This window comes from Amaranthus tricolor, chromosome 1, assembly GCF_026212465.1.
Source record: "Amaranthus tricolor cultivar Red isolate AtriRed21 chromosome 1, ASM2621246v1, whole genome shotgun sequence".
Classification (NCBI taxonomy): domain Eukaryota; kingdom Viridiplantae; phylum Streptophyta; class Magnoliopsida; order Caryophyllales; family Amaranthaceae; genus Amaranthus; species Amaranthus tricolor.
Genome location: NC_080047.1, coordinates 1,500,150 through 1,519,421, shown reverse-complemented (window position 1 = coordinate 1,519,421; position 19,272 = coordinate 1,500,150). Strand labels below are relative to the sequence as shown.

The window sequence follows — 19,272 nt, the reverse complement described above, 5'->3', positions numbered from 1 at the left end:
GAGCCGCAAATACTATATTTTTTCAATTTGTAAACAATCAAAGAGTATTGACAATTTTTAGATTAAAAACAAATTGTTATGAAGATCAATACTATAGAGGAAATCTTGCTAATCCAATCAAGGTGTTTTCCTAAACGTCCAAATATATTAAAATTGAAAAACATAACTGGTGTTTTGTAAAATAGCGTATTGAGTAATTTTAGTTTATTTTGAAACAAATAAATAGTTGACTTGTTAAATCATCTTTAGTGTTCGGTGATTTGGTCAATGGTGAAATCAAATACTCTAATAAACTAATAGCTATCAATTGTTTGTTAAACATTACTTAAATTTCTTAGGCATTGCTAATGACTTTTAGTTACAACCTGACTTATAGTGGATGCAATATAATTTATCCGGATCCAATTATCCCTGTAGTTATAGGGGATTGTAATAAACAAACATTCTAATATTTTATTGCCTTTTTTCAGCATCAAGTCTTGTATGAGACCGTTTGACCATAAAATGGGCTCGTATAATCAGTCTGTTTATCTAGTTGATCATTTTAAGATTATAAGTGATCATTTTAAGGTTATAAGAGATTACTTTAAAACTATATAAAGTGATCACTTTAAAATTTATAAGTGATCACTCTATAAAGTTATAATTGCTCAATTTAACATTATAATTGATTTAATATTTAAGTAATCACTTTAAGATTGTATATGATTACTTTAGACTTAAAATAGTAAGTTATCACTTTAAAATTATAAAAAATCATTTAAGATTATTATTAATCATTTTAAAATTATAAATATATATCCAACCAATCAAATAAATATAATCTTGTAACCTTTTCATTTGAGAATTTTTGGTGTTTTTCGATTCGAACCCTAACGCAGTTTGGCTATTGTTTTCAGTTTATGGGGCCAGTGTCCGGGCCCGGGCCTGAATTCGTCTCTGAATTGTACTTGTACATGAAACTTGAGATACATGTACATATAATCTATCTATCTATCTATGAAAGAAAAAAGGAGGGCCATAAAATAAAGACGAGAAAACAATGAGTGAAATAACAAGAAGCAAAAGTGTACTCTCATCAGTAAGTTCTGAATTGGATTTGGATAGACCCAATATCGAAGATTATCTTCCTTCTGGATCCCTTCATGAACCTCGTGGCAAGCTTCGTTTGTACTTCTCTTTCCCTGTTTTTTTTCTTTTAATTCAGATTCTTTTATAAATATTTGTTAATGTTTGTTGCGGGGATGAATTTAATTTCAGGAGGGATTTGATTGATATTTCTCCTGCTCTTACCGAAGTTGCTGGTGCAGTTGTTGATGTGAGTGCTTCAATGTTTGATTGGAAATGATAATAGTAACAAAGATGAAGTTTTGAATTTGTGCCCGTTTTCTTGTTTCTTTTCAATTTTCCGCTATTTTGGGTTATTGGTATTAATTTTGTTTTATGAATTTTGTGTTATTGTAATTTGTGATTTACTTTCTGATATAACTTTGATCTTCTTACCCCCAAATTATTTTTTATGGGTTAATGAATGATGGGATTACTTTAAATCAATTTTCATAATGTCATTCTATATATGACTACACATTGCCTTATGATTTTTTTTTGAGAAATGTTATTGTTTGGGTAAGAATCAATGTGTTCAGCATATTATAAATTGTTATTTACTTGAAAGGTGAATGCTTGAATTTATGAGGTTAGGAGAGAGAGGGAAAGGGCAAGGGAAAGTAATAGGGATAGGGAGAGGAGTAGAATATAGATGTTTTGTTGGTGGAACCTACACTTAAGTTGCAAGACTAGCAATGAATGGTTGATAATTGCTCACCAAAATACAAGCACTACAACAACGTTCCATCACTACAATACCATCAAGTGGCTCTTATCGAGGTGGGTTTGGAAGGGTGTATGTACCCAGCCTTACCTTTTCCACAACAAAGAGGTTATTTCCGACAGGTCCTTGATAGCGTACATCATTGGAAATTTTATTAAAATAAGCCGTGAACATGTTTTAATGAGTCATTTATTTTTTATTCTTTATAATCGAAAATTAAAAACTAGTCTCTTCGTTCTCTAATGTTCTTTCCATTTGAAATATTCCATCATAAGGAAAGAGAAATTTAATTAATGTTTTTGACATATTTAGAAGATAAAATATATCTATGTGAGATCTCGTTATATTCGTCTTAATGTATGCTTTTTTATTACGTATTTTTATTTTTAAATTTTTTTTATTATATGTATTTAGAGAAATTGAAGTTTAAAATTTGCGTTGAAAACTGTGTAAAAAGTAAATGGGAAGAACAAAAGGAAACAGAGGGATTATAAATCTTTGGCCCCTTTGAGAATAGACAAATTTTATGCTTCAAACGAGGAAAAGAAACTTTAAGGGTTGTTGATCGATAATGTGTTTGTGTGCCTCAACATTCTTAGTTTTGTACTAGATTGTGTGTAATACTATTATTGAGTTATCTGAATTATATCTGAATTAGAGAAAGCTGTATTGGAAACTAGTACTGGGTTAGCTAGTTTCACCTTAGCAACAAACTCTACCTTAATAGATGAACATGACATGAGAGTGGAAACAACTTATAGTAAGTAAAGATTTGCAGACGAAAGTTATTTGGGGTACTGTAGATGGACTAACTGGAATATGCTGCAATCGGAGATGAGTTCATAACATGGTAACAACATGTCCAAATGATGTAGGATAGAGAAAATGAAACTAGATTTTCTATGTTGAAGGTACAATATTGTAACAACTTAGCTTTTATTTTATTTTATTTTATTTTTTTTTATCATCAAAGTCTAATTCGATAAATGTTTGCTGTCTTTCTCTTTGTTATGACCTGTGTTGGCCAGGATATGGCAGTGAGATAGCCAGAAAATGCAAAGGGAATGAAAAAGTAGAAAGTGTTAATATTAAACGTTCTAACTGCAATGTAACTACAAGCTATTCAAGAGGCTTGTTCTCTCCCAAGAGTCTAAAACTCATCACAATAAGTCTCTGGTTCCTTTCTTCCTCCCTTCCCCTCTTCATTTATAGGCTACTCTTCACCTCCTTAACGAACTTAAGACTCTAACAAACTCTAACAACTTATTTAATAGTGTTATTATGCTCCAATCAAAAAATTAATAAACTATTCCTATTATTATGCTAATATTCTGCTCTTTATATTATATGTTTCTCTAATGACTAAGATGCCCTTTTCTATTTGTGTAGACTCCCGAGTAGATAATGACAGTCATAATAGTCTCCTCTCCATTCATGAATTTCAAATGATTGTTGTGTTATTTATTTGCTTTATTCTATGCTTTTGCGTATGTGTAAGCAAGTTGTAACAAGCTGAATGATAACGAATTGGAGAAAGAAAGGAGCTTATTAATAACATTGGCTCCAATATCAGGCTATCAGCAATGATCTTCTTCGTGAACTTAATATGAATATACTTTATGAACTGATGCTAGTCGGACAATAATTTATTATATTTGAGTTTTTCATATATGGGAATTGGGATAGAGGGGTATTTTAAGGATTTTAGTATTTTACTATGAGTTAGTTTGTTACTGTAAGGAAGGGGAAGTGGAAACCTAATATAAATAAGGAATCAGAAGTAGAGGTATAGATCAAGAATATTGTATACACATATTTATTGAGTCTTATGCTCATTCTTGAGAGAGTGCAAGTTGTTTTTCTATTAATTACATCAATAAGATCTCCTACTACATTTCCCTACACTTGTACATTTCTTTATTCTTCTGCTATTCATTATAATGGCAGAATCAATCTATTACATAATCCTTTGTATATGTTCAATCTCATGTTTGAAATGTGGCCTTCAGTAATTCAAATCCAGGAAGGATACAATTGAAAATGAGAGGGATAGACTACCTCTCTTTTCCCTGTTATGATTTGAACTTTTGTGTGTGTATAACTTATTTTAACTTGCTTTTTATGTGATCTATGCACAGGACTCTTTCACACGTTGCTTCAAGTCAAATCCTCCAGAGCCCTGGAACTGGAATATCTATCTGTTTCCTTTATGGTGTTTTGGAGTTGTCGTCAGATACTTCATTATTTTCCCTGTAAGGTTAGCTTTCTAAGGCTATGAATTCAAATTTTAATCTCATTGAAAGCGACATAAAAATATTATTGTGAATAAGATTCGAGAGTGTGGATTATGTTTTTAATCTTAATTTACCTTATAAGAAGGTAGCATGACTTGACAAATGTAGCATGACTAGACAAATATTTATCTTTAAAGTCATTTTAAAGCCTCACAAATCATGATAATAAAACGATTCATAGTTCTTTTTTTTTTTATTTTTTATTTTGAATGGGCTGTGTGTCTGCTGTTCTGTTCTGGCCATGCTAAAATCAGATAATAAAACTTTTGATCAGTAACTGATTTGATATGAAGCCAAGTTGGTATTGGTATTGTGATGTGTTGATGATGTCACCATAATAGTTTCTAGTTGTGCCATGGAATGTGAAGTGTTGGATGCTCTTTTATTGCTTGGAGACATCTTTCTTGCAAATTTACTGGTACGGTGATACCTTTTCTTTACTCATAATAAAGGGGTGAGTGGTTCTTTTTAGTCTTAAGTTTTTATACTCCTTGTGCTACATCCATATATTGAAAGGTAATCCATGCTAATTTGTAGTTAGATGTATTTTGGTTGTCTTGATGTGGAAACTAAATTGACTTGCTTTTGTTTTCCCCTTAATTTTTGTGCAAATTATGTAGCTATACTGTTATCAAGCTCACAAGCATTTTGCTTTCGATGGTGGTGAATGATGATGCTCTTTGAGCTGAAACATGTTTATTCAATTACAACAGGGTCCTAGTTTTAACGGTTGGATGGATTATATTCCTCTCTCTCTACCTGCCAGTTCATTTCTTATTGAAAGGACATGATAAGCTCAGGAAAAAAATAGAGGTACGGCATCTGCGTGTTCGTGTGCTATTTTAAGCTCCTTACACAACTTTAAGCCAATATATAAGTATGTGTCAACAGGTATGTTTTGATTCCAGAAAGGTCTAGTCTTAAATGCAACTTATTTTGAGGGAGTGTTTGTTCAACTTCTAGCAACAACAACATTTGTATAGGTTAAGAATAAAAAATCTTTCAAAATATAAAGCAATTTGGCCATGTTAGTCATAAAAATGTTTAAAATCTCTCTGTGCCTGTTTGTTTCCCCTTCTTTTTCACCGTGAAGCAACATGCATTTACTACCTTTTCCAATTTCTATCACCTACTTATTGTTTTTCAACAGCGCCACCACTTAGCTCCACTACATTACCTCCGATTTCATTTTATCTTCTACAATGACTAATTAATTATTGATCCTGTTAAAAATTTGTAGGAAGATGAATTATTGATGTTTGACTTTGACACATCATTCTTCATGGGTGGCTTAAAAAATGGGTGTAACTCAAATTTTTTCGCTTGTTTTGATTTTTGATCATTGTAATCTTAGAAAGCTTTGAATTCCAAGGTTCATGATGATGATGGTGAGAGAGACGAGATTGAGTGTGGTATTTAGATCACATATAAGCTTTATATTATTAGCGACTCGAGGAGTTTGTGAAAAAGCAAGAAGACACGATTGGAGGTTAGGGGCCTCTTAGAAGAGGACGGGACGACAACAAGGATGATAGAGTAAACGGACAGTTGAATACTACGAAATATATTCTTATAGTAAGTCCAAATATTCGTTCAACAAAAATGCATATTTCCTCAAACAATTGTAAACAGTTAGGCACTTAGGCTTATACAGTGATTTGCAAGACCCCTTCGAAGTTAAATAATCAAAAAAGAAAATTGGTACAAAATTTGAGCAAAATATGTAAGAAATTAACCAGGTCTTTATACTTGGATAGTCATATAGAATATTTTGGATACAATCTCTATGCTTCCAATATAATACTGGTAGTTGGTATAATTCAAATTGTCGTCAAAAGTTGGCATAATGGTTTTGGTAGATTTCTTTTTGTTTTTTTCATTGAGAAGCCAATATCTAAGTTAAAAATGTGTTTCAAGAAAATACTCCTTTTAGCGAAAACAAGTGCCATGTTTTCTCAATTTCACATAATTTTGAATAGACTCCTTATGAATTATGATAGATGGAAATGTTATAATCTCTACTCCATCTCACTCAATCTAAACAAAAGAATGTTGGATTTTTTTTTCCTAGATTTTGAGACACCTTACAATTATTTTTAACATCTGAACGTAGTGTATATGATAATAAACAAATGATGTAACAGGATTAACCTATCAATTTAATCTGTTATGTAAAATGTCATCTATGTTGGAACATCTTTTATCTTCTTTTCATTATTTAAAACTTCATAGATGTATAATAATCAGTCAAATTTGCACTTAAGCGAGTCAAATGTACCTTCTAGCTTTTTGAAAATCTTTAACACATCTTCTCTGACTATTTGGTTTCTTTCCAATTTTCTCTCAGCGTTCTCTCGTGGAACTGATTTGTTGTTTCTTTGTTGCGTCATGGACTGGGGTTATTAAGTATCATGGTCCACGGCCAAGTATGAGACCTAAGCAGGTAATACGTTGTGCTGTGACTTCTATCCTGTTGGAGTAATGCTGTTGTACTAGAGAAGTTGCTACATTTAAAACAAGGCTGAAGTCTCTTATACAATTATACCTTTTGTTTTAAAATCAGGTTTATGTGGCCAATCATACCTCAATGATTGACTTCGTTATTTTAGAACAAATGACTGCATTTGCTGTCATCATGCAGAAGCATCCTGGTTGGGTTGGTAAGGTTTTTAAAGCAACTAATATGTTAGTATTGTTTACGTGTTCTATCTATTCAAAGATACTGTTTGGAACATGCTTTTTGCAATGTTTGGATAATATATTATTCTGTTTTCTATTTCTATCAGAAATTTGATGTCTAATGGGCATACTTCCTTTTTTTTTTTCAAAAGTGCTCCGTTTCTCACGGGCACATGAAATAAGAAATGATGAGAGGGTGTGAATGAACCAAAATGCTCGCGTGAGAGGAAGAGTGTCATGGATGGTCTCTTCATGTGAGTGTATAGGGTGAACATGGGTAAAATTGTCTTTGGTTCTCCCGAAAGTGTCCATTTGAGGAAATGGGTGCGCCAATATAAAAAGTTTCCAAAATAGAATGGTGCTCTTTAAAACACGAAGGAAGTAGGTTTAACTTGTGGTGCATTATTAAAAGCTAAAATGTAAAATTTGTTGATATGTGATGAACTTTCTTCGTCCGCAAACTTAATTTTTTAAAAGCATTTCATGTTTACCACTCATACAACTTAAATGTAAATATTGCACATTTTCTAAGTTTCAATCAACAAAAAGTGGTTTTGCTTTGTTTTGACCTGTTTACAAAGCCCAATTCATTTTTATTGCTTTTAAATTCTTTTGTCCTTATTTCACGCAGGATTGCTGCAAAGTACTATCTTAGAAAGTGTTGGATGTATTTGGTTCAACCGTACAGAAGCTAAGGACCGTGTTATTGTACAGAAAAAGTGCGTGTTTGAAAGTGGGTTTATTTTTTGCTGTATGCAACCCCTAAGGGTTAATTGTAAGCGTTAAATATACTTATATCCTAAGTATCAATTTGAGAATTTATGACATAATGACGTATTGTTTGGTGTTATTAGTTATTATTAATGTTTCTACTTTTAGCTTCTTATTCTTAAGTTCGATATTGAATCTGCCTTATTTTATTGTGTTTATAAAGGCTCTTTTAACAATCTAATTTACATGTTTCAGGTTGAGAGACCATGTAAATGGACCTGACAATAACCCTGTTCTTATATTTCCAGAAGGCACCTGTGTTAATAATGAGTATACAGTCATGTTTAAGAAGGTGCAACTTTGTTTTCTGAATGCATAGTGTAAAAACAAGGCTGTATCGCTTTTCATTGGCCACGTCATGAAGTTTTTCAAACACGCCGAAAAATATTTTATGTGTTGTAAAGGTGTAAAAAACGCATTTTGGCCCGTTTCAAGGCATATATCATGCTTTTAGCCGATATTTGGCGTTATGACAACCGTGTCTTTTTCGTTACTGCAACACCGTTCCATTACCGCGATCGTGACCGTAACCGCATTTTTTGCACTATGCAGTATATTGCACTCTTGGATAAAATTTAAGGATTAAGACTTGTTAATTAAGGGCTGATTGGCATTTTCTGTTATATTTGTTTCTTGTTTAGGGTGCGTTTGAGCTGGGTTGCACCGTGTGTCCTGTTGCTATCAAGTACAACAAGATTTTTGTTGACGCTTTCTGGAACAGTAGGAAGTAAGAGTTTCTTTATTTCATGATAAATCGTGATTACTATATGCGATTTCTTGTTCATCATTGTATTTATCCTTGTTTGGAAATCATAAGCTAGACTTCGTTGAATGTTTAATTATGTGAGGATAATTTCGAATTTTGCTCAATTTATGCAGACAATCATTCACAATGCATCTGCTTCAATTAATGACATCCTGGGCTGTAGTTTGTGATGTTTGGTACCTGGAACCCCAGACGTTAAGACCCGAAGAGACTGCCATTGAATTCGCCGAGAGGTGAATGTCATTTATCATCCTTTTTTCGAACACAATGTAGAACTCATACGTTTTATATAAACATTGTCTGGCTCTTTTTGCAGGGTTCGAGACATGATTTCTCATAGAGCCGGTCTCAAAAAGGTTCCTTGGGATGGTTACCTTAAGTATTCACGCCCTAGCCCCAGGCTCACAGAAAGCAAGTATGTTTATCTATATATAGTATATCTCGCACATGTTTGAGCTTAGTACACATAATGTTTTATTAATATTTGTACCATTTTTTCCATCTCACCCCCTTCTCTCATCGCAATGGCCAAAAGAAAATCATAATCATCATCATCATCGACTTTTCTATGAGTTCTTTTGGATCCTGCTCATAGAAAATTATGATCAGGGTCTGGGGAGGGAAGGAAGGCGGCAACTCATACCTATAAAAGAGAGTGCGGCCAAAGAGTCCCTCAGGTCGAGAAAGATCCACAAATGAATCCATAGAAAAAACCTCAGTAGTCAAAACATAAAAAGTTTAGAAAAGTTTAGAATTGGGCTATAGGATGGTTACTTGCTAGAAGTAAGCATGATGTGGTACATGTTCATAAACCGCTCTCACATTTTCGATGCTCCAAATCTAATTGTCGAGTCATGGTTTGACACACCATTGGATTAGGATTTAGGAGTAATTTATACATGTCTTGTGTTTGCAGGCAACAAGGCTTTGCCAAATCGATACTGCAACGGTATCACGAAAAGTGATTCGAGCTTGCCGTCTTTTGGTTAGCGTTTTCTTTTAACTACTTCTTTGTGTATCTAGCCATCGATTTATTACGTTTCACTCTAAATAAGTATTCAACTTTTGTTTTATTTTTGTCGAAATGAACTTATATATACTAAATTTTATTGTTTTAAGGTGAAGAGAAGAATATTATTGGAATCTACACATAATTAAAAATATTACAGCTAAAAACAAAGTATTGTTGCTTTGACATGAGAAGAAGAAAGGTAAACGCCAGAGCTGGCCTCATCAATTGACTATTGGGATGCCATTATTGTCCAAATATTGAAAATTAAGACTCATTATTTCTTATGTAGGAGTATATATTACAATGGTGGAAACAACTAATCTTGACTGGCGTTTAGATATTTTTATTCCGATTTCCTTTTTTTTAGCCTGTCTAATAATAAAATAACTATAATTTGGGATAATGATATCAATAAATATCATTGCTATGTAGTTCCGTATTTCACTCACTATATCAGCTACATCATTAGAGCAAAAATATGTTACATGTATGTTGCTTATTTTTTCATTTGGAATATCCCATTTGTATGTAACACTTTATAAATTGACAATAATTTCGTATTTTCTCTATGTATTCTATTTTTTTGAAAAAATTACCATGAATAATGACCTTTTACTGATTTTTTTTTGCAATAATACGTATTTTCGATTAATTCTGAATAATATCAACTTTGCGTATGTTTTCCCACAGCATCCAATTTGACTTGTTACTTGTACAGGTGGTTTCTACTAAAAAGGAAGATAAATTTAAAAAAAAAAAAAATCCCAACTCACCTTATTCTCCCACCTTTGCACCACCCCTCCTTCCTCCTCCCTCTGCGGCGGCGGCCCCCAATCCTAAAAGACCTCAAATGCGCCCTAGAAAATGCTAATAAAAACCACCACGCCTGACCTGCCACCCCATTTCTACAACACCAAAATATCAATTCAATGGTGGTGGTTGATTTTGGTGATCGAATTTTATTCTTTCGATTGGTGGTTTGAATTTAATGGTGGTTGCATTTGGAGGTGGTCGAATTTAGGTGGTGGTGGTTCGAAGTTTGTTGTGGACTTGTGGTCAAATTGGGGGTGAAAAAGTGGAGTAAAGATGGTGTTGGGTCCAATGTGGGATGGTCGTGATGGTGGTTCGACTTTGGGGTTGGAAGGGGATGGGGCTGCACAGGAGATGGGGGGTGGGTGTTGATGAAGGTGGTGGTGGGCGAAAGTGGGGGTGGAAATGGTGGTAGTGGCACTAGGTGGGGAATAGTGGCAGTCGTTTTGTTTTTACTTCGTATTTCTTCTTTTTTTTTAGGTTTTTTTGGCAAGTTGATCTACAATTGTAATTTTCCAACAGGTTAAGATGCTAAGGGAAATGCACATTAAAGTTGGTATTTTTTAAGGTTAATAAAAAGTTTGTATTATTGTAGAAAAATCAGCATAATGTCGTATTCACAATAATTTTTCCCTTTTTCACAACATAAAGCATCAAAATTTCGAAAATAATAATCCTCAACCAAAATAATTTTTACCAATTATTTTTGTAATAGCTAACTTAACAATAAATATTTCAATTCAGTTAGCAAACAACCAATAAGCCAATACTTATAATATATCGGTTCATAGCTTCAACAAACAATCAATTTTCAATAGATACATAATTATTGTCGAAACTTTAATGTACGATGAAAAGTATCCCATTTATTTAAATTTGAGGTTTGATCGTTGACACAACAAATGTGTAGAAGACTTAAATATAAAATTAAATTCAATTAAATCTCTAATCATGTATTCATTTAGATTAAGTAAAACATCATTTGATATTTATTTAATTTTCTATTAGACAACTTTTCTACTCACGCAACTTCGTGACTCGTAGTCCTGGCTGATGTAGCAAAGTATAGAATGTGCAAAAAATAATAACGGATGGATTAAACTGACCCTACAAATACAATCAATTGTGAATTTCCCATTTTGATGCCTTCTTATTTATTCTATGTGGGGACTGGGGAATGCTACCACTAATCTTCCTAGCCGTGTTGAAAATTGGATTTTGGGTTGTGTTCACAACTATGAGTCCATGAGAGTATATCTATGTACATGTTCATACTAAAACATTATTCAAACACGATTTTACCTCTCGTTTATTATTTAGGGTTCAACTATAAAAACTAACAAATCAAAGTTGATAGATTTTGAATCTTCATAGTCAGGGAATTCATCAACATATTATTATATTGAAGCGATTCATTAGTAAAATTAGCCGCTTTTTACTCAGTCTAATATCTTGTGATTCAAAAAGAAAATGAACAATGAAAGTCATGAGTTTATATGATCGTTGAAAATATTTTCTTTCATCCTTATCATAAGAATTTTATTTTTCTCTATCTAAAAAAGATTATTTTCCGCTTCTCCTTTGCTTATAGAAGAATCTCCTAAACTTGAAGACTAGGATTAAAAAATAAGATAATCAATACGAATTATTAATCAAATAAAAATTAAGGAATCCAGCCAACCACATATTATTTTAATACAGGTCTCTTTAAGTTTGTTTCGTTTAACTATTTTGAGTGAGAATTTTCTCAATTAAATGAGGTCAAACTCTAAGAAATAAAAAGAGTAATTAACACCCACTTCATTCTCGTATATAGAGTTGTTCAATCGGGTTATCGGATTGATTTCGGGTTAGATGTTTCGAGTCGTTTTAAAATCGGATTTTGTGTCCATATTGTTCGTACATAATTGTAAATCATTTTTGAATTCAAGTCAAATTAAATTTTGTTGCAAAGTTAAATAAATTTTCAAATCATCGAATTTATTTTGAACACCTCTATAATTATATACTATACAAGACACGAGCGATGCTCAAGTGGCAACTCACATGTCACTATAATTGTAGCCCGCATGACCAATATAAAAGTATTTCATTTTTAGGCTAAACAAGACTTAATAACATTAAAATTACCATAATACCCTTTAAAAGTCTAGTACAAATCAACTTATATAGTCAAAGTTTCTTCACTCCACAACCAACCAAAACAAACCCAAATACAACATTAAATTCCCTTTCTCAAATTCAACCTTAAAAACAAACCACTTCCAAATCTTCCTCTCCAACTCCAACACACAAAACTTTCAAAATTATGGCAAAAACTCTTCCTCCTCAACTCTTCTTCTCTTTCATCTTCCTCATACTGATCCCACTCTGGGCGACGGCGCAAGGGCCGCCGCCGCCCGCCTTCAAATGCACAAGAAAAACCACGTGTAATGCTCTAGTTGGCTACATATCACCCAACACAACCACAATTTCCCACATCCAATCACTCTTCCAAGTCAAAAACCTTAAAACTCTCCTAGGAGTCAATAACCTTCCTCCTACTACATCTCCAAAACACATCATTAAAGGTAATTCAACGGTCAGGATTCCTTTCCCATGCCAATGCATCAACGGTATAGGATTATCTAATCATGTACCTACATACACCGTAGTAAAAGATGATGGGTTATATCATATTGCTAATGCTGTTTTTGGAGGTTTACTTGATTACACTTCTATTGTTAGTGCTAATAAGATTAAGGATGCTGATCTTATTTATATTGGACAGAAGTTGTGGATCCCACTTCCTTGTAGTTGTGATGACGTGGATGGACAAGAAGTTGTTCATTATGGACACGTGGTGGCTAATGGGAGTAGTGTTCCTCAGATTGCGGCGGAATTTGGGATTAATTCAAATACTTTGATGAAGTTGAATAATATTACTGATCCTAAAAGCCTTGTTGCTGGTCAAGTTCTTGATGTTCCTATTAAAGGTTTCTTCTCTCTCTTATTTATAGTCTTCAATACTTATTCTTAGTCAAATACTTTGTCCTATATGATGACTTGATATTTATCTGACTTTATAATAAAAAATTTAATTTAATGTGATTTCAACAATAGTTTTAAGATCATATAAAAACCAATAAGATATAAAATTTGATTCTAATTAAACCGATCTTAACATACTTAATTTGAATCTACTTGATAATCAAAAGGAGTAATTGTTGATTATTTTAGTGGGAATATGAGAAAGGGGAGTTTGGCAATGAAAAAAGTGAAGTATTTGACTTTTAATTGAGATTTAAGATAAGATTAATTTGGGGTTATACCCTTCGATAAAAAACATGGCAAATCTGACGTAGCAATGCCTCAAGTATTACTGTTTTGTTTCGTTGAATTTCGTTGCAATTTTTTATTTGCTAGTTGTAATTTTCCACGTACCGAAATAAAGTAGACTTAGTAGGATAGAAAAGTAATTGCCTTGGTATTATTCTGATGCAATATTAAGGTTTTTATATAATTTAATGTATTATTTAAATTATTAATATTTTATATATAAGTACATGTAATTTTATAAAAAGTTGATATTTAAAAATTATACATTTTAAGATAAATGTAAAAAGATCCTACACGAAAATTAGCAGAATATTGAATTAGTCTAGTGATTGAGAAATTACTCTTTCACCCTTGTAACATAAATTTTGATTTGTAAATTTCTTTTTTATAAGAAATTCTCTAGCCCATCCAAAATAAAAATAGAAAGATTAGTGATATTTAAAAAAAATACTTGAAAATATAATCTGTCTTAACATAAACATTTTTAGTTAGTACTTTTATTGCTCTACTTGTTGGTTCACTTGGCGATTGCAATTAACTTCCAACATATTTTGTTTCTTTTGAGTTTCCTAAAATTAGGTAAGAATATTTTCTATTTATTGCAAACTTAAATGAGACGAAGCAATTCAATTAGGGAAATTATTTCAAAATTGTTTAAAAGATATAATTTTAGGGCGAAACTATTTTTATTGAACTAATTCAATATATACTTACAGTTTTAAAGTAATAATTTATAACTTTAAATTGCTCATTTACAATCTTAAAGTGACCAATTATAACATTAAACTTAAAGTTTTAAATTGATCTCTTTTTATGCTATTATTGTAATTACTTACGATCTGAAAGTAACTAATTATTACATCTGATACTTATATTATAGTTGTCAAGTGATTACCTTTTACAGTTTTCAAGTGATCATTTATAATATTAAAGTGATTAATAGGAAAAATAAATTATTATAAAGACCCGTATTATAGTGTGACACTCTCATGTAAAACTTGTTATTTGAATACTTTTATTCGTAGTAGTGGCCTAGTGGGCAAGTTGATCATTTATAACACTAAAACAAAATCTTCAGAAAATTTGAAAAAAATAAGATTTTTTAATAACTTTAATCAAAAAATAAGATTCGGCCAAATTTTATTCCCAAAATAAGCGTCTTTAGCCCCAAAGCTAGGCTCGGTATGTACTCGCTGTTATTAACAGCGAGTATAAAGAAATAGTCAAAATTTTAATCAAGCTATATGTCGCTGTTACTAAAAGAGAAATAAAACTTGACTGGTCAAAGGTCAAGTCGCTGTTAATAACAGCGACTTTAGGTAGTACTGGTCAATTGCCTTTCTTGTTCCCTTTTCTTGTTTCCTTGACCTTTTTATTCTATGGATGATGAATTCATGCATACATATCCAAAATAATTGGTATTCAGATATTAGAGGGTAGATCTTTAGCTTCAGTTTTCACCAACTCATTATCCCTCTCTTTATGCATTTATATGCTCTTCATTTCTAAAAATGAGTAAGCTTGAGAGTTAAATTTTCTTTTTGAGTAAGCTTGAGAGTTAAATTTTCTTTTTGAGTAAGCTTGAAAGTTAAATTTTCTTTTTGAGTAAGCTTGAGAGTTAAATTTTCTTTTTTCGAAAGTGACTTTCACTGTCATTCAATTCACAGAATAAAAAAGTCAAGGAAACAAGAAAAGGGAACAAGAAAGGCAATTGAATTCTCATGTATTCTTTCTGTGGGGAAAGACCATCAATTTTCTTGAAGTCCTTTGGACCAGTATGGCAGTATTATTTAAAGTCGCTGTTATTAATAGTGACTTGACCATTGACCAGTCAAAGTCTTATTTCGCTGTTAGTAACAACGACATATAGCTTGACTAAAATTTTGACCATTTCTTTATACTCTCTGTTAGTAACAGCGATTACATACCGAGCCTAGCTTTAAGGCCAAAGACGCTTATTTTGGGATTAAAGTTTGACCGAAGCTTATTTTTTGATTAAAGTTATTAAAAGATTTTATTTTTTTCAAATTTTCAAATCTTCACGGGTCCATCCAACCCACTCACATTTTGCCGGTTAACGGGCCCAACTGGAATTGTATGTTCTTAGTTAGAAATGTCTCTTAATGATTCCATGTTAATTATTTCCATACAATATTGTTCAACTCGTTCAAAAATTTTGAAATTTAACACATATGGACATAGAATTTTTAGTGATTTCCAATAACCACTGATAAAAGATTAAAATAATCAAAATTTATATTAAATGCAGCGTAAAATAACTACTGATATACAAGAATAGAATAATCAAAATTTACAATAACTTTGAATAGTGATTTCACTATTTTTATTTTACCTAAAACTGCTAATGTCATTAGCCGTTTTGAATGTAAAATTATTATATCCTTTATTTTACATAAAATCATTACTCTCAAATCTCGAATATTAGTGATTTTCCATATAATAAAATCACTATTAAATTAGCCCAAATGTATTTATTTATATTACAAATACACGTTTTTTCTATGCAGCTTGTAGCTCAAATGTAAGTAGCAGCTCCCCTGGCCCTGACGCCCCCTTACTAGTCGCCAATGGCACTACTACATACACTGCCAATGACTGCGTTATGTGCAAGTGTGACCCCACAAATAACTTCATGTAAGTACATCCTTTACATGATAACGTACGACAGTCCTGTTTCTGATATATTTGGGCCCGAGGCGAAACATAAAAAAGGTCTTTAAATAAGTAAAGTTTTAATTTTTTTTTCTTCAACTATGCATTATATAATTTTTTTTCTTTCTATCACATTAATGCCACATTAATGTCAAATAAATGTACAAATTTAAGATCGTACTTATACACAAACTAAATTTTAATAATAAGAATTAACTCAATTTGAGCCCCTTTATAAGCTGGACTCTAGGCGGTTGCACCTCAAAACTATCTTCAGAAACAGCCCTGAATGTACGTTAAAATATATAATATATAATATATTTTAGGGTCTCAATCATTAGCTTGACAAATCTTGCTCGGTTTGTTTCAGGCTGCAATGTGAACCATCAGGATTAAAGGCAGTGAATTGGCCTTCATGTCCTTCTATGCAGTGCGCTGGTTCGAGTTTGTCGCTTGGCAACTCGACTATTCTGTCTAGCTGCAAGCGCTCTACTTGCGCTTACGCTGGCTACGACAAACAAAATGTTCTCACAAACCTTGCTACCGTCGACACTTGTGCAGGTAATCTTGATCAATTCTCTCTATGCTTGTGCAATTGTATATATGCCAGAGTACAATGTTTGTTATTAGGGGTGTTCAACAGGCCGGGTATCCATTTTAAACTCTTATCCTGCCTGGTTTTAGTAGGGTTTTGTAAGGGCTGGGTCAAAAATGAATTGGGCCAAAAAACAAGCTTTACTATAAAAAAAATAAAGCGGGCGATAAAAGGGCTCAATAAGCATCGAAAACAGGCTTCTATGAACAGGATACTTGAGGGTTAGTTTAATTATTATAAATGACAATGTCAATAAATTAAGGTTATTAACGTTTCTACAATTTAATTATTATGAATAGATCAATGGGGATTATGATAGTTTTTAGTAGTAAAAAATTGTCGGGTTGGGCTTTCAAAACCCGACCCATGTAAAGTCCATATTAAATTCAAAGGGCCTTTATCCAATTCGGCCCGCATCCGGCCATTGAACACCCCTATTTGTTATCACGGGATGATCAGAAAACAATTACCTTCTTATTTTTATAAGGATATGGTTATTTACTTGTGTTCTTCAGACCCGCTGAACCCATTGGGAGCGGGAGCCAATTAATAACATTGAGATAATAGAATCATCTAATCATAGATACGGGATGTTTCATGTTTAATTAATTTATTTATATAAACACGTACAGTAACAAATTGGATGATAATTTTGAATTTGCCTGAACTAATTATGCAGGCCCTGGATCATCAAGTAATGAGGCTCCGAAGATTCATCAGATAAGTTGGAGTTTAGGTGGTATATTGCTATGTCTTCAGTTGATCATGCTGGACAGATTTTTGTAATCCCTTTATATATTTGTATGACTTATTATTTATTGCTCTTTGATTTTGTTTTTCTTATGAGGAGTGTTTGGGGTTGATCAGAATTTGGATGTTAAGTGTTGTCAAAGGTGAATTGTTTTGCATTTGTAAGAGAAACATGGCTTAATAATATTCTCTGAGTTGTCTATTCTTAGACTTATTTTTTAAGATTGATTTCTACAAAATTTTCAATTATACATTGCTAGTATATTGCTTTAATCTTGATTTTTTTGCTTTGCCTCGGGTATGGTGATGGTTGATGATTTATTATTATATACAGTCTGTTTGGAAAAGAAAAAGTTGACGTTAATATTTCAACCTTTCACTTATTTATTGTGAATAATTTCATTTTAAAATTATTTTTAATAAATCAATCCTTACTCTTAGTTTGCTATTAGCATAATATTTTATTTTATATTAATTCCACCTTTGCCTTTAGTTTGCTATCAGTATAACCTTTTATTTTATATTAATTGCACCTTTGCTTTACTTTGCTATCAGCATACCCTATTAATATGCTGACAACAAACTAAGGGCAAAAATTGGTTTATTAAAATCAAAAGTTGGGATTATTCATAGCGAATGAGTAAAATGTTGAATTATTAATATTAATTTTTTCCGTGGAGAACCCGTAAAATTAAAATTTTAGATCCACCACCGAATATGTGGAAGTGTTCATTATTGTCTACACGTGAGTTGTCCCTCGTAGGAGATCAAAAAAAAGAAATAAATTATCTCTACTTCCGTTTAATTTGATTGCAAAGATACTTAATTTCTCAAATTGTAACATAATACTCAAGTACAATATTAATTACAGGAAAAAAAGTAGTGGATTGTTAACATGTAATAATCAAAGACTGAAAGTGGTGCAAAAGGATCAAGGGCATTTTTTAACAACAGATGGTTGGTATTTGTAGCTATCCACTAACAATGGACTATTCTCTTAGTAGTTTGTGGTTATTAAGTTGATTACTGTCTTTTCCCCTTAATTTTCCCCTTAGTATCCAATAGTTGAATACTTGAAGATTAATACTTTTTCTGTTGATTTTAATTTGCACCTCTTTCTATTTTAGTTTGTCTTATTTATTTTGCACTCTTTTTTTTAGCAATGTCTTCACTTTGTTTTTTTCATTCTCATTCACAAATTTATTGTCTTATTCTTCAACCTAACTTCACATTTTACTAAATTTCACCCAGAATAATTTAAGTGTATTTTCATAATAAAATAATTATTTGATTTTGAAGTGATATTACTATTATAATACTATAATCAAAGGTGGAGGCACATATGTGTCCATGGGGTCATTTGACCCCAGTCCACTTGATATTCTAACTCTTTGAATATTTAAGTACTTTGGTATGCTACAGAAAAAATAAAATAAATTTTACTGCATTCAACCCACATGACATTTGTGTAACTAGCAAAATAATTTAAATTGAAAGTAATATATTGTTACATTGACATTTATCAATTAATTTAAATGAGTATAAATGTATAATAGTCTATGTCTCTATGACTTTTGATTTGTCGGATAGCTTATGGTTTATGGGCAATAATAAATTATTTTTTTTAAAATAAAATATAACTTTTCGGCCCAAACATAAATTTCTAACCACTTTACATTTTTAAGCTATATATATTCACCCTACTTTTCGGCCCAAACTCACTTTGTATATATAAAATTTGAATTCACCACCGACTATAATATATCATGATTG

General features: G+C 31.9%; 2 protein-coding genes across 4 annotated transcripts; both read left to right on the top strand.

The window, feature by feature from the left end:
- The first annotated feature begins 975 nt into the window (after nt 1–975).
- On the top strand, nt 976–9,924 carry LOC130797752 (glycerol-3-phosphate acyltransferase 9-like). 3 transcript variants are annotated; one of them, XR_009038942.1, is made up of 14 exons: nt 976–1,170; nt 1,261–1,318; nt 3,970–4,088; nt 4,839–4,938; nt 6,473–6,568; nt 6,689–6,785; nt 7,436–7,523; nt 7,771–7,867; nt 8,217–8,302; nt 8,455–8,574; nt 8,658–8,756; nt 9,258–9,326; nt 9,461–9,552; nt 9,643–9,924. XR_009038942.1 is itself a non-coding variant. In XM_057660498.1 (13 exons), the coding sequence occupies exons 1-12, from the start codon at nt 1,043–1,045 to the stop codon at nt 9,304–9,306; spliced, it is 1,137 nt and encodes a 378-aa protein (XP_057516481.1). In that variant the 5' UTR covers nt 976–1,042; the 3' UTR covers nt 9,307–9,326; nt 9,461–9,924. The 3 variants fall into 3 exon arrangements, 1 of the variants encoding a protein (XP_057516481.1); XR_009038943.1 differs by having other exon boundaries at nt 1,089–1,170; nt 3,970–4,083; XM_057660498.1 differs by having other exon boundaries at nt 9,461–9,924.
- A 2,415-nt stretch (nt 9,925–12,339) lies between these two features.
- Nucleotides 12,340–17,718, top strand: LOC130797742 (lysM domain-containing GPI-anchored protein 2-like). The gene is made up of 4 exons (XM_057660484.1): nt 12,340–13,138; nt 16,010–16,136; nt 16,525–16,715; nt 17,429–17,718. Exons 1-4 carry the CDS (start codon nt 12,472–12,474, stop codon nt 17,533–17,535), a joined length of 1,092 nt encoding a protein of 363 aa, XP_057516467.1. The 5' UTR covers nt 12,340–12,471; the 3' UTR covers nt 17,536–17,718.
- Nucleotides 17,719–19,272: the final 1,554 nt, after the last annotated feature.

Bases quoted from the DNA above. Each gene is read 5' to 3' on its own strand.
- LOC130797752 (XM_057660498.1), top strand. From the start codon at position 1,043: ATGAGTGAAATAACAAGAAGCAAAAGTGTACTCTCATCAGTAAGTTCT. The intron at 1,319-3,969 runs GTGAGTGCTTCA...ATCTATGCACAG, and splicing joins TTGCTGGTGCAGTTGTTGAT to GACTCTTTCACACGTTGCTT. The intron at 4,939-6,472 runs GTACGGCATCTG...ATTTTCTCTCAG, and splicing joins AGCTCAGGAAAAAAATAGAG to CGTTCTCTCGTGGAACTGAT.
- LOC130797742 (XM_057660484.1), top strand. From the start codon at position 12,472: ATGGCAAAAACTCTTCCTCCTCAACTCTTCTTCTCTTTCATCTTCCTC. The intron at 16,137-16,524 runs GTAAGTACATCC...GGTTTGTTTCAG, and splicing joins GACCCCACAAATAACTTCAT to GCTGCAATGTGAACCATCAG. The intron at 16,716-17,428 runs GTAATCTTGATC...CTAATTATGCAG, and splicing joins TACCGTCGACACTTGTGCAG to GCCCTGGATCATCAAGTAAT.